Consider the following 16154-nt stretch of genomic DNA (forward strand, 5'->3'; position numbering starts at 1 on the left):
GAACATGAATTTATGTCAACATGGAATTTCATTCATACCAATAACGGTCTTTTGTACCAGGAAGTTAATGACCATCAGGGAGAAACAGTGTGAGGAAGCAAGCACGAGGGGAATTGCATTGGCTGCAGCTTACCTTCCTTATGAAGACTGTAGTACTCTTTCCCAAGAAGTGAGGAGACTGGGTAGACAGCTGTTCACAGCACAATGAACAACTGCTGGTTGGTTGTGATGCCAATGCCCTCAATCTGGCATGGGGAAGCAGTGACAACAGAGATTAGTACCTTCCTTGGTTTTTAGTTTTGAGTAATCTGGAGATTCAATCTTACAAGAAGGAAAGGACAATGGGAAAAATATTGGGAAGCCCTTGCCAAACACAACTACGCAGTTAAGCAAGCAAAGCCGTAATCCTGGACGGTATTCTGGGAGGAAGTGGAAGCTACAACTACTTGTGGCAGACTTCACAAAGTCCTCACCAGAACACCACCTAATCCAGCAGGTTGTCTAAGGAATGAGGATGGTGAATATACAACAACAGTGAATGAGATGCAGGATGTTCATCTCAAGACTCACTTTCCTCAGTGCACTCTGGCAGACAACACAGATCAAGATTCAGCCCCTCAGAGGCACATGTTTACAGGTAATCAAAGGGAGAACTGGGAATCTGCCAGATAATGTGTTGATTTCAAATCAATAAAATGGATGGTGGGAATGTTTCAACTGTTCAAGTCACCGGCCCAGATGACATATTTCAAGCGCTAAAGTAACAAGCAGAAGAGAGTTTAATCACACTCCTATGTAGGCTGCTTAGGGTTAGCCTAATAGAAGGAATCTTTAATAATGCTGTACTACAGTGAGGGTTGTTTTCATTCTGAATCCAAAGAGTACTGATAATACCAAGGCCAAGGATATGGGACTAACCAGTCTGTTCTTTCTTTTAAAGACATTGGAAAAACTTGTTAATGGACACATTATGGAAAGGAGACTAACTAAGGTTCGTTTACATGTAAACCAGCACACATATCAGCCAGGTAAATCACAGCACTTCACACACTTGTTGGGAAAGTGGAGAAAGCACTATACTTTCAGGAAGTAGCTTTCTGCATTTTCCTAGATACTGAAGATGCTTTCAGCAATATGACCTTTGAATCCACGGTTTGAGCTACAGAAAAGCATGGCACTGAGACTACCATATATATGTTGATTAAGACAATACTGAGCACAAGAAAGGTAGAAACCACCATGATGAATGGAGAAATGGTGACCAACACTACAAGATGGTGTCCAGAAGGAGGTGTTTTGTATCAACTACTGTGGATCCTATTGGAACTCATTGAAGAGCTAAATACTAGACGCTACTTTTACCAAGGATATTCAAACGTAGTCTGAGTATGAATTTAGCACAAATTTACTAGTACTGTTAGAACAATTGTAGAACATGCACTGAACATTGTGCAGAAAACAGGATCTAATGGTCAGTCCCATGAAAACTGTTGTACCTTATACAAGGAAGCATATACTGCGCACAGACTGTGATGGTCCAGATGAAACACTATTTTTAGAGGGGGTAGTGAAATATCTAGGGGTAACCCCGGATGTGAAACCATCGAGGACCACTCATATTAAGAATGTATGTTTCATGGTGAAAGGTACTCTTATGAATGCTAGAAGAGTGTGGGAAAAAATTGGGGCCAACATCATGTGAGTATTTACTGGATATACACCCCTGTAAAAATACCTATAATTTATTGGGATACTGTATGGTGGAACAAAGCAGAACAAAAAGTGGCTCTAAGGAGCTTGGCAAGGTGCTGAGACTTAGCAGCACACCCACTGATGGGATGGAGACCATGCTGGTGCCTCCACTACACCTGTGGGCAGCAGTAGGGGCATACAGGCTAATAACTAGATAGCTTTAGGACACCCTGAATCTCATGCCAATATAGGCACTGTGGTAAATCTAGGAATGGTAGGGAAAATGCCAGCAGATCATAAAATACCTTCCAGCTGCTTCAAAAAACTTTTCAGTTTTACAACTGGAAATATTGAGCAGTGAAAGATTGAACCACGACACTATGCAGGACACAGTCTGGTTTACTGATGTGTTGAAAATGGATGAAGGTACTTGGGCTGGGGTACACGATGTACAGCTTGCACTGAAGAGCACAATCTCTCTAGATAAGCAGGCCACAGTATCCCAGGCACAAATATTGGCTATCAAGGCATGCACGGAGGAGAATTTGCATAGGAACTACAAAGATAATAGCATCTACATTTACTCAGACAGCCACGCAGCTCTGAAATTCCTATCAGCCCCTGTAACAAGATCAAAGATTATTGCATAACACCACAAAGCCCTGGTGACACCAGAGAAAAGCAACAGGGTAAACCTGATGTGGGTGACATAACTCAGGAATCAGTGGCAATGAACAAGCTGATAGCTAGCCAGTACAGGTGTGAGAACCCCTTTTATTGGACTGGAATCTGTCATGACCATCACTGAGGCCATAGTTAAATGAAAACTACAAAACGGGATCAGAAAGGAGCATGTAGAATATTGGAAAAAATAAAAACAGTGCAAGCTAATGGTGGCAAAGCCACATTTTAAGAGAAGTTATGTAATCCTGGGCTTGAAGAGGAGACACACTAAGCTCATGGTAGCACTAGTGACAGGCCATGGAAACCTTAAGAAACACCTACGTATGATAGGAATAGAAAAAGTAGCCCTTATAAGTAGGCTGTGCGGTGAACATGATGAAACCGCACCAAACCCGATCTCCGAACGTGAACTGTTTGAGATCAAAATACACAGAATATTCAGGTCATCAAATCCTGAAGGAATTTTGTCAAATAAGGCCTCCTACTAATCTTTAACAGCTCTGGTTGGCTTTACTAGAACCACAGGAAGTGAAACTGCAAAATAAACCCTGTTTCAGTTCTGGCAGTAGTGGGCTAGGACCACTGTTTTTATCTAACTGCTCAAATCAAATCGGAGGTACACACTTGCAACTACCTTCCTGCATGTGCTTAGCTGTGGCACTTTCTGGCAGGTTATATACGCAGCTATTATGCCTATGTAGGCAGTAAACTGTGCCAGAACCAGTATTCTGATAGTTCCTATACCTAATGATGGTGGAGACAGTTGTCAAAAGCTACAATGATTTATTTGACGTGCTGTGGCTTGAAAACCAAGAAGATTTTATTCAGGCATGCCGCCTTGAATGAATCTGAGGACACACACTGTGCACTGACAATAAGTTTTGACAACTGTAAAGTTTAAAGCAATTAGTTGTGAATCTCTGCTTTCTTGGGAAATTTTATATGAATTATTCTCAGCACATCAGCCAAGTAAACTAGCTGAAGTCTAGGGGGGGGGGGGGGGGGAAAGGCCAATAATTTGCCTGTCTTCTTCTGGCAAAAATGCCAAGAAAGAAACTATCTGAAATGTCACGTCCCACCAACCAGCATACCTGAATGATATACCAACAATAATACCTAAATCATATTAGTGCACACACTAATTCTCTGCAGTCATTAAATCATCGATTCTGAGTTTGCTATCAGAAATACTCGACACAGAAACACTATACAGGTTTACATATCCTTCCTCATGACTCCAGCCTTTAATTTTAACTGTCTTATAATGTAACTAATATCCCCTTAGTTCATGGCATTCCACATGGTTACACAAGACCATTTGATAAGAGGCAGTGTACAGAAATGCACATAAAATAACAAAAGCTGAAAGTTCCTTTCATAGATCAAAACAGAGGAAATTAAACAAGTAAATGCCACCCTGTACTCTTATGAAACGAGGAGAAAAAAAAAACAGCAGAAAACAAAGTGGGGTTCAGAGCTTTGCTTGACTTTGGATTCTTCCAAACATTCTGGGAAAGAGGAATATCTGATACTAGTTGTCCACTTTGTCCAGTGACATAGAAAACGTGAAAAATGTCAAACTTGGTGACTAATGTGATAATGGTGGGGATTTCTTCAAATGGTCTAACCTACAGATCAGTGTCACAACAATCACGTATTTGCTTTCACATTCACTGGCTTTGACAACTCTCAACCAAACTGTCACCTTCCAACCTAACCTAAACCTTAAGCTAAGCTACAGATTAGTCTGTCACCATGATCTGGTTTTTTGCTTTTTCACTCATTGGCTTCACCATCTAGGAAACAAATTGTCAAAATCTGTGCCACAACATTATGTCAATGGTCAGAGCAGATTACTAGTATCAAATACTTCTCTTGACCTTTCAGTGCTTTAACCACTAAGGCATCTTATATGGTACTGGCAGAATGTGATGGAAATTTTCATTCATGAGGTGCTTCTATGGAATCTAAATGAAAGTAGTAACTGAAATTATACCACAGACAATACTGTTAACAGAAAAGTTATCCTGTGACAGACTAATAAACTGACAAGTTTTGAAGCATAAGAGCCGTACTGGCAAAAATGAAACAGTGGAGATGACTATGATCTGTGCTTGAATAGCTCGGTAAATTAGAGAACTGTTGATGAAAAATAAATGTTCAGGTCCTAATCCAGCACACAAGTTCAATCTGTGGGGAAGTTATGAAATGAACAGGTGGTTGATTTCATTTCAGTACAATACTTTAAGAATTGTCATAGTTGTATTTTTCCATATCCACAATGTTGAACATGTATGATATCTGAATTCCAATCAAACATGAAACCCATCATTCAGCTGCATGTTCAGAAATTTGTATGGACATTATATCTAAATTCTGTGACACTATTTTACATTACGTTAGTTATATTCCATAGATCTAATAGAGAGTGGTCTCTGTGATGTGGACAGGCATTTGATAAAGAGCAATATTTGACATGAGTCGTTGGCTGTGACCAGTGACACAGGAAACATGTGATAAATGCTGAAAACAACATGGTGACAGCAATGTGATATCAGTGACTATTTTTTTTCAAATGGGCCAAATTACAGATCAGTCTGATGCCACAACCAGTTCTTCTTCTTACTCTTTTGCAGTGCAGAGAAATGACACTTTATTCTAATTATAGGTTATCGTAAAAAATAAATTTAAGAGAGTCTGAAGGCTACGTTCAACAGAATAGGAGTTACCAAACAGAAAGTTCTTAAATTCAGCTACATTATCTAAATGACATTTAATGCATTCTGGTAGGCTGCTGAATACACTATTTGATCAGAAATATCCAGGCACCTGGCTGAAAATGATTTGAAATTCGTGGCACCCTCCAATGGTAATGCTGGAATTCAATATGGTGTTGGCCCACCCTTAGCCTAGATGACAGCTTCAACTATCACAGGCATATGTTCAATCAGGTGCTGGAAGGTTTATTGGGGAATGGCAGCCCATTCTTCACGGAGTGCTGCACTGAGGAGAGTTATAGATGTCAATCGGTGAGGCCTGGAACAAGGTCGGCATTCCAAAAAATCCCAAAGATGTTCTATAGGATTCAGGTCAGCAGGCCGTGCATTATGAACAAGCGCTCGACAGTGTGTGTGTGTGTGTGTGTGTGTGTGTGTGTGTGTGTGTGTCAGTGTCAAAGATCTCAGCAGAATGTTCCAGAATTAAGACCAGATATATTCTTGTAACAAGTTTCTGTATTCTAAAAACACTACCCGGGTACTAACTTGAACTTTTGAAGAATATGATTCTATAATCCATGAAGTGAATGTAAATATTCACAATAAACTAGTTTCATTTTTTTTATCACCTATAGCAAGAATTGTGGATACTGGAAATGTAACTTAACCAAGTTGGTTTATTAATTCTTGGCAGTGGGCTTTCCAGTTATGGTTGTGACCTATCAGTAATCCCAAAAAATTAACTTTTTTTCCTCTAGTACCTTAACCTCTGAAATACTAATTTCTGTAGCTTGTGGGGGCTCTGTGAAATATACCAAATTGTATGTACTGAGTCTTGTTAAAATTCAATGTTCATTGATTTGCCTTGAACCATCAGATATTTCTGAATATTTAATTAGCTGTTTTTTCAGTAAAAGTTCTGCATTTTTTTTTTATTCCTACTCCCGTATCATCTGCTACACAAAATTGGGGTCTTCTGAAATTTCAAATGGAAGCTAGTTTATGTATATAAGAAATAACAGAGGCTTCAAATTTGAACATTGTAGTACATCACATCTCATTGCTTTAATCATGAGTGCCTATCGTTATGTGGTTGACACAGAACTGAAACACATTGCTCTCTGTTATTCAGATAACACAAAACCATGAACCTGCTATTCCGTAATATTCTATGTTTTGTATTAGGATACCATAATTCATTCAATCGAAAGCCTTAGCCAAGTCACAAAAACTTCCCAATTTGTGTACTTTGCACGGTAAAGATGAAACAAGAAACATATGAGTGAACAAAGGATACAACACAATAGTAAATGATAAAGTATCTTGGGATTACTGCATAATAGTATTAATCAGTGTGCCACAGTATAAACAGTTGAACAAATGAGACAGAAAGAAAGAAGAGGGAGAGAACTGCAGAGGAACAGCTGGAGTGGGAGGGTGGCTGGGACAGCTGTGAGGAATATGCAGCAAGCACGTGACAGGAATGTGGCATCAGTGAGCTCACTTTGGCATGGGCAAGGAGAGTTGCACATGTGCATACTTACGTGGAGGAGTGGACTGGGAAGAAGAAATATAAAAGAGGAAGAGGCAGACTGCAGATAGGAGGAATAGGAATAAATCCTCTCCTATGAGGCAGGGTCACCCACGAAAGCAGTAACATCATATAACAGTTTTGCTGTTATTTCTGTAGAGATTTTTTATGTAGGAATGACTATGTAGCATTTGCCCATCTGACTTACTGGCCACAGATAAGTATGCCCAACAGCAGAGTTTTACATCCAGTGGCAGAACGTGGTGTCGAGCAGCTGCAGTGTCACTAAAAGGTAGCCAGTCAAGGCAATGTAAATTGTCTGTGTTTTTCTACTCAGTACTATGTAGCTTTGAAGGAGGACATTGCAAGCTTAGAATTTCTTTCAATCTTTTTTATAACCTATTGACCAATACACTATTCAATAGATTGTTATATTTATTTCTCCCATGATTTACCTAACTTTGCAAAACTTAATAATGGGCAAGGAAAGAGTAAGGTGTCAAATGGCTACTTAGGGACAATCCTCCCACTATTTGCCTGGAATGAAATTTAGTCACAATTTAATAAGGCAATCTAGTAATTCTTAAATATGTGCAATTTAACTGCACTGTCTGCTATCCATTTCTTTCAAATAGAAAATTAAATTGAGAAAATATAAAAATAAAAGAGAGACATCTTTGACTCTTTCCTCAACAGGTGGATCCTTCCTAATATAGGGCCATGTCTAATACCTGTAGCAGATGATTAATTCATTAGTTAGTTGTTTATATGTGCTGCGAGGTGTGATGACGAATATCACTAGAACAAGTTGAAAAAATTGCACATTTCTCATCGCATGTATGGCTGTTTGAAGCTCAAAAATATGACTCATTCATAGTTACTGTGGACTAATTTTTATAATGATAGGAACAAAAACATAATCACCCTTAACGTTTATTTTTGTTTCTAAAATTACTTACATTGATAGTTGATAACAATAAATCATTGGTAAAGTGGTCAAATAGTTTTAAGCATTAACAATAACCGTCCTCAAGAATTCCAAGGCATTTAATTCCTAAACTATGAATGAAAAATGGAAGAACGATTTGAATAATGTCAAGTTGACATCAAAGTGATTATAGATACAATGTACGCTTGGTTTCAACAAGTATGGAGCAAGATATCTAAAGAGCTGTCCAAGCACAACTGCAAATGATTCAGGAAAACCTCAGCCTATGTTAGTATTAGATTTTTGTTCCACTCTTCCAGGCCGTATTTACATTCTACACAAATTATAATACACAAGGAAAACTATTTACCAACAAATGAGTCCTATCAAAGTGTGGAGGGAGATAATTGAGCATGTTTTTACATGCGTATAGCAGCAAACTGTTACGGGAAAGTAAATAAGCATTTATGCTGCAGTGAATGTCAACTTGTTGACGATGACATTCACGTTACAAAATAGAAATTCCGGGTCGGAATGGAAATGGATGAGTAGGAATTCGGCTGTGGTCTTTTCAATGACACTTACGGAGGCGAATATAAACAAACATGATCGCCTAAAACTGCCCTTCGGAACATTTGCACTATATTAATAGGAAACCGTATCATTAAGGAAACACGAGCATCCATGTTTTCCAACCATCATAACGTATTTTGCAAATTTTAACTCATTTACTGCAAGCCCGATATTGACCTTGTCAATGTCCTGGAAGGTTACCACAAAAACACAACCTACCGTTTCCTGAATTCCCTCTCATATGGTTTCAGATACGGATCTCTCTGCAGAAGCTCGTCCAAGTTAGGCACTTCAACTTCCATAGGATCTAAAGACGATAATTTACCACCCATTGTTTATAATCGTTAAACTCCAATTCACATTACCCTCCACACTTCACCACTCCAAAGCTTTCACTAACTACAGACATGCACACACACTGAATCTCTGAATCCAAAGAGGCGCTGTGCTCGGATCTTTCAAGTCGTCCAAATGTCTGTGCACATCACATCTGCGCAGACAGATCGTTGCGTGTGGACAGAAGATTTGCACCAATCTCAGGTGTGTGCAAACCTGGAAGTTGGAGTTGGAGGTTTGAGGGAAACCTCTCAAATCTGTGGGTTCAAACCACATCTGCGCAGACAAGTTGGAGCGTGTGGACAGGAGATCGCCGCAAATCTGGCGCGAAACAGCTGTTTGCTCAGTCTAGTGTTTGTATTTGTGCGCACAGGGCATTAAAATGGCTGATACTCGTCAGTGTTCTCGACAGTTTGTAAGTGAATTCATTGAAATATATAGAAACCACCCATGTCTGTGTAAGCCATCCATAACACCGATTCCTACACCTTTTTCCCCTCCGCCGGTGTGCCCCAAGGCTCCGTCCTCTCCCCCCTTCTGTACTTGTTGTACACGGCGGACATGCCGCCGCCGTCACCCCCCGTCCACCTTCTCCAGTTTGCCGATGACACCGCCTTCCTTGCCCTTGCCCCCACCCTGCGACGCTCCCAACACCTTCTCCAATCCCATCTTGACCGGTTCACCGCTTGGTGCAACCAGTGGTTGCTCAAGGTCAATCCTTCCAAAACCCAGGCGATCATTGTAGGCAAAACCACTCCCTCCTTCCGCCTCCTTGATTTCTATCTCACCGTTTATGGCCGTCCCATCGCTCTCACCCCCACCCTTAAGTACCTTGGCGTCACCCTCGACCGTCGCCTCTCCTGGACTCCCCATCTCCAGACAATCCAAGCCAAGGCACGTTCCCGACTCCGTCTCCTCAAGCTCCTTTCCGGCCGAACGTGGGGTCTGGACCCCTCCACCATCCTCCACACCTATAAGTCCCTCATCCGCCCTATCCTCTGTTACGCCCATCCCGCCTGGATCTCCGCCCCCCCTTCCTTTTATAAATCCCTCCAAATCCTTGAACGCCATGCTCTCCGCCTTGCCTATCGCATCCGTCTCCCTTCCCCCACGCGGATCCTGTATGACCTTATCCCCTTCCCCCACATCCTCCTCTTCCTCGAAAGGATACGAATCCTATACACCTCCCGTAAACTCAATCCTCCTCACCCGCTCGTCTCCCCGATCCTCTCCCACCCCCGCCCGCTGCCGCGCCTGTACTCCCATGTCCCACCTGGTCTCCATCTCTCCACCCTCCATACCCTCTCCCAAGGTGGCTTCCGCCAGCTCCCCCTCCCTGATGATGTCCTCCTCCCCTGCATCTACCCCTCCTATCAACTTTGATCCTTCCCCCCCTCCTGTGTCCTTTCCTTTAGGCACCCTCCCTCCCTCCCCCCCTTTCCCTTCCCTTCTCTTTCCTTTCCCCCTCCCTCCTACCCTCTCCTCCGGGCTTCCCCTCCCCCTTCCTCCCTCCCCCTCACTCCTTTGCCCGTGGCATCTCTGCTCTCCCCTCTCCCATCTCCCCTTCCTCCTCCTCCACCCCCCTCTTGGCAGGTCCCCGGACTCGTACACGCTCAGTGAACATTCGCGCGCCGGAGACCATCGCCACCAGTGTTCAGTGTGTGTGCATCGTTTTGTGTTTCGTGCAGTTCCGACTCAACTGTTCACATGTGCCGTTGCCGTTCTCCGTGCTTTGTGCGCCATGTTTCCAAGTGTTCGTGTTTTTTTTCGTCCAACGTGAACGGCTTCTTGTTTTCTTGTATTTTTTGTATCTCCGTTTTTTTTTTGCCCGCCGTTTTTTTTTTTTTATTGTATCTCTCACCTCTTTATCATGTTGTTTGTTTCACTTAAGGCTGAAGAGCGGCGAACCATGCTGCTGCCAGCCCACCTGTATAGGTGTTTAAAATTACAATAAAGGAAAAAAAAGTCTGTGTAAGATTAAAGCAAAGAATATAGTGACTGAGACAAAAAGACAGCAGCATACAATGCTCTAATTGAAAATTGAGGGTATTATTTCACTCAACTCTTGTTTCGATACTGCAGTTGAAAATTCCAAATCCTTTTAGCTCCTTCCTGTTGCTAGGAATCTTAATGTTACCGCCAGCCGTTCATGAGGAGAAATTGCCCTTCTCTATACAAGTATTTTTTCTCATAATATGAGGGGTTACAAGCTTTAAGAGATAATTATAGGTTTCGACATCCATCCGCAAATAATTTCGCCAGTCGTTAGGTTCGCCCTGCAACTCTCGCAGTAAATTTACGTGAGAAAACTGCTTTCGCTTTAGCAGCTACTGTCTATACCATTTTGTCCACTTTCTCTGTTTCCTGCCGTTGGTCTGAATGTTTTTTGCAACACAAGTTGCGAACACAGACCACGACAGAACTTCCTCCATTTCTATATTTCAAAATAACTGAATTAAATTTTTGACGTTTACGGGGAGCGTAGTCGCTTGCCACTGATATTTCTTTTCTACACCGACAGATGGCGGGCGAGTAATAGATTGGGGTTTGTGTCGTGTGAACACACCACATTTGCAGCGGTCTTTTGCATGTACAGACATCTGCGCCGATGTCTGCGCAGACAGATCGTTGCGTGTGGACCGGGCTTTAGTTCGTTCGTTGGTTTCATGTTCCATGGATCATTTTGCACGATAAATCGTACGCTTACATCGTAAATTAATTTATAGATATGGCTAAATACTGAACATTTCTAAGGTTTATTTTTAAAATCCAAATTTGAGTTAATAATTCCTAGGCAACACCTTTTATACATTACTACAACAGAAATTTTTGTTGCAGCATTGTGCACCTACTTTTGTAGACACTTAAAAATTTTGAAGTCTCCACCATATTTGTTATTTCCTATCACTTATTATTGGTATAGTACCCCTAGATATGCGGAACTGAATATGTTGTGTCTATTTAAATGTGAGGGTGGGACCCTTTGCAGAAAACCTTTTAATACTACTTTTAAGAACACTGTTTACCATATCTGCTGTTTCCCTGGATATGCTTGGATTGATTACACTTATGTGGGTAACTATTTTCAAATAATTATATTAATCTATGATGGAATAGATTAAATTTTATGTTAGCATTTAGTCCGTTATGAATTCCATCCCAGATCATCTCTTGTAAACTGTTGTTAAAAACATTTGTCCTGCAGTCATTAATTATTATGACTGATTTCCACAGAGGAGTATCCATATAATAAGACACTGTGTTATTTATCCTGACTAAATGAGAAAACACTTGTTACTGGGTAAACAGTAATTTTTCACGCTTTGAGCTTCACCAAAGAAAACATTAGGGATTAGCGTCCTGCTGTCTTTATCCTCCTGGTTTGGAAAGTTAAATTACTTCGTTCAAATTGTATACTCCAAATAATTTTCTCAGACGATTTTCCACATCAGAGTCCTATAGAAAATCTACATTGAAGTCACCACAGACTATCAACTGCCTGCTGCTGTCCGACAAATAGCGCAGTAAGAAATCCAGATTCCTCATAAACAGTTCAAAATTTCTCGGTGGGGATCTATATATAGTTACAATTAAAAGTGAACTACACTGACGCAAAAAAATTGAGACGCCAAGAAGGAATTGTGCGACGTAAAAGAAAGTTGGTAGGTATGTTTCTACATCTGAAAGATGATGTCTACTCAAATTTCTCGCTAGTCGCATAAGAGTCGCACTAAAGTGCGTGTCATTTATGACGGCGGCCGAGTTTAGATTCGTTCTGCGCATCTGATGTCACAAAACACAGTCAGCCAATGAACAGAGAACGACGTTGCCAGAGCTCGACTGCAGTGCAGAGCACGGACGAGTGCCTTCAGTTTTAGAAACATTCAGTCATACATAAAGTAATTGAACAAAAGCAGTGTCTTGATAGCAGACTCTTTTATAGAAAGTTTGGAAAAAGCATTCTTTATACCAATTGCTTCATATTCTATTATTTAATTATACCAAACAAGCAATAAGCCTCCTAATTCAGGCGATAGTAAGGAAAAGTGTTTGTATCATTCTCACTAACCACTTTTTCGCAATAAAGAACAGCGGTAATTGTTTATTTCCTATTGTACTTCGACGAAATGTGAGTAATTCATAGTCATACCAACAGTATTTGTCGGTATTTTGCATGATATTTAAAGTCCTCCGGGAGGCGTATTGAATGACGAGCTGCATTAGCGTAATGGTTAAAGTCGCCGGCACGGTAGCTCAGCGTGTTCGGTCAGAGAGCCGGTTGGCCTCTGTAATAAAAAACTGAGTGGAATGATCAACCACTGAACATGAACAGGATGTCTTGCGACGTCCGCAATGACCAAACACAACGATCAATAACGAACAAAAAATGAGAAAAAAAGTGTATAACTCCTAAGCGAAAGGTTGTGAGTTCAAGCCTTGTTCGGTGCTTAATATTTTCTTTATTTAGAAACAATATCGAAGTGTCTTAGCCGGCCGCGGTGATCTAGCGGTTCTAGGCGCTCAGTCCGGAACCGCGCGACTGCTACGGTCCCAGGTTCGAATCCTGCCTCGGGCATGGATGTGTGTGATGTCCTTAGGTTAGTTAGGTTTAAGTAGTTCTAAGTTCTAGGCGACTGATGACCTCAGAAGTTAAGTCGCATAGTGCTCAGAGCCATTTTTTTGAAGTGTCTTACTTCATGAATTTTATTCGTTTGAATGTAATTTTTTGAAATTTATAGTGGCAACTAAAGTCGACTATACGGAAAGTATACGCTATGGACTTTTACCTCTGCAAACTCTTCAAAATTTCGTACAATGGTTTACTCCACCTAATGCTGCACAATAACTGCGTTGAACTTCGAAACAAAATTAAGTCATTTATGGGGGGATGGTATCAGTCAAGAGGATGTGTAAAAATCAAATTTTTGGGCCAAATAGTTTTTGTGAAATCGAATGATAAAGTGTGTCAAAGCAGTCGAAACACCATGTGTCTGCACAGGCGAGAGCAGTGCAGTGATGACAAAATCGCGCTCATCGCGGAATGCGGAGAGCACGTCTCTGTAGCAGTGAAAGGGTTAATGCGGCCGTGGTGGCTTTACTTCATAAACTGCGCGCTCCCCCCTAAATGTAAGTTTGCGAACTATACTATGACGCTGCTTCTCTTGGCGCGTACAACTGGCAACGCAGCAACCTCCCGCGTCTGGGCGGGCATGCGCGTACCGCCAAGATAAAAGAATTGAACTATAGTCGCGGCACTATGATAATGCAAATCATGTTTTCTTTAAATACACGCTGTTACGGTCATGAGCGTTAGATACCTTTGAGACTGGACATGGTGAGTTGATATTAGACAGGATTTCAAGGCCACAAAGACGCCATTATCAATACCTCACTGTGTTTGAAAGACGTCACTAATAGAGCTACAAGAGGCTGGATGTTCCTTCTGTGATACTGCAGAAAGGCTTCGCAGGAAAGTAGCCGCTGTACATGACTGCTAGGAGCGGTGGTCACTAGAATGTGCAGTCACAAGAAAACAGGGGTCCTGACGGCTACATGGCACTACCGGTACCGAGAGGGAAGAACATCATGTTCGGCGTATGGCTCTGGCGCATCGCACTGCATCTGCAACAGCAATCTGAGCAGCATTTGGCACCACAGTGATATAAAGAAGTGTTACAAATCAGTTACTTCAAGGACAGCTCCGAGCCAGACGTCCTTCAGCGCGCTTTCCACTGACCCCAAGCCAGAGCCACTCGCAACTTCAATGTTGTCAAGCGAGAGCTCATTGGAGAGCAGGATGGAAGTCTGTTCTGTTTTCTTATGAAAGCTGGTTCTGCATCAATGCCAGTGATGGCTGTGTGTTGGTTAGAAGGAGGCCAGTTGAAGGCCTGAAATCAACCTGTCCAGATGCTAGACACGCTGGACCTACTCCTGTAGTTATGCTCTGGATGCAATTTCGTGTGACAGCAGGAGCACTCTCGTGGTTATCTCACGCACTTTATTGCCAATTTGTACGCCAGGATGGTGTTTCGACCTGTAGTGCTGCCATTCATGAATAGCATTCCAGGGGGTGTTTTTCAATAGGATGACTCTCGTCCACATACCGCTGTTGTAACCCAACATGCTGTACAGTGTCGACATGTTTACCTGACCTGTTCAATCAGCAGATCGAGCACATATGGGACATCATTCGACGACGACTCCAGCATCATCCAAAACCCGCATTAACCGCCCCTGTATTGACCAAACAAGTGCAGCAGACATGGAATTCCATCCCACAAACTGACATCTGGCACTGTGCAACACAATGCATGCACTTTTTTATGCTGCATTCAACATTCTAGCGGTTTTCATTGTTGTTTGGGCACACGAAGTCCACAAATGGCTGAAAATGGTTTCCAAATTACTGAACATAACAAGAGGAGCCTGGTCATTCCATGTAAACACAGCCCAAACCATTATGGAACCACCACTACCTTTCACAGTGCCTTGTTGACAATGTGTAGTCTAGGCAACACTCGAACACAGCTATGAGCTCTTACCGACTGAAATCGGAACTCACGGTTTTCCAGTCGTTTAGAGACCAATCGATATGGCCACAAAGGCCGCTGACCATTGCATTGTCTGTGGTAAGAAGCAATGCCTGAAATTTGGTATTCTCGGCATACTCTTGACACTGGATCTCGGAATATTAAATTCCCTAACGATTTCTGAAATGGAATGTCCCACGCGCCTAGCTCGAACTACCATTCCACGTTCAAAGTCTGTTAATACCCATGGTGCGGACATAATCACTTCAGAAATCTTTTCACATGAATCACTTGAGTGCAAATGACAGCTCCGCCAGTGCACTGCCCTTTTACACCTTGAGTATGTGACACTACCGCCATCTGCATATGTGCATATCGCTGTCCCATGGCTTTCGTTACCTCGTCTTTGCGCCCTCACTGAATTGTAGAATGGCAGATAACTTACGCTTCAGTGTTCTAGGAGGGATCATTGCTGAATTTATTGAAATATACAGGAGTCACACATGTTTGTAGAAAATTAAGACCAAAGAATACAGTCTGTAACAAGTTACTTGCAAGTTTCAGGAGGGAATCGGAAATACCCAGATACTGAAAAACAAACTAAAAGATTCCTCAGCGGCCACTCCTGTAACTTATTGGAATATACCGGGTGATCAAAAAGTCAGTATGAATTTGAAAACTGAATAGATCACAGAATAATGTAGATAGAGAGGTACAAATTGACACACATGCTTGGAGTGACATGGGGTTTTATTAGAACAAATAAAAAAAAATACCAAAGTTCAAAAAATGTCCGACAGATGGCGCTTCATCTGATCAGAATAGCAATAATTAGCATAACAAAGTAAGACAAAGCAAAGATGATGTTCTTTACAGGAAATGCTCAATATGTCCACCATCATTCCTCAACAATAGCTGTAGTCGAGGAATAATGTTGTGAACAGCACTGTAAAGCATGTCCGGAGTTATGGTAAGGCATTGGCGTCGGATGTTGTCTTTCAGCATCACTAGAGATGTCGGTCGATCACGATACACTTGCGACTTCAGGTAACCCCAAAGCCAATAATCGCACGGACTGCGGTCTGCGGACCTGGGAGGCCAAGCATGACGAAAGTGGCGGCTGAGCACACGATCATCACCAAACGACGCGCGCAAATGGGGTG

The 16154-nt window shown here is 41.9% G+C and overlaps 1 protein-coding gene across 1 annotated transcript in view; it reads right to left on the minus strand.

The window, feature by feature from the left end:
* LOC126183452 (1,4-alpha-glucan-branching enzyme) overlaps positions 1-8539 on the minus strand; it is a 79060-nt gene extending 70521 nt beyond the window's left edge. Inside the window, exon 1 of the mRNA XM_049925447.1 lies at positions 8345-8539. Within this exon, the coding sequence (XP_049781404.1) occupies positions 8345-8457 (113 nt within the window). The 5' untranslated portion in view covers positions 8458-8539. The remainder of the gene's footprint in view (positions 1-8344) is intronic.
* Positions 8540-16154: the final 7615 nt, after the last annotated feature.

The sequence above is a fragment of the Schistocerca cancellata genome, chromosome 4 (assembly GCF_023864275.1).
Source record: "Schistocerca cancellata isolate TAMUIC-IGC-003103 chromosome 4, iqSchCanc2.1, whole genome shotgun sequence".
NCBI classification, from domain to species: Eukaryota; Metazoa; Arthropoda; class Insecta; order Orthoptera; family Acrididae; genus Schistocerca; species Schistocerca cancellata.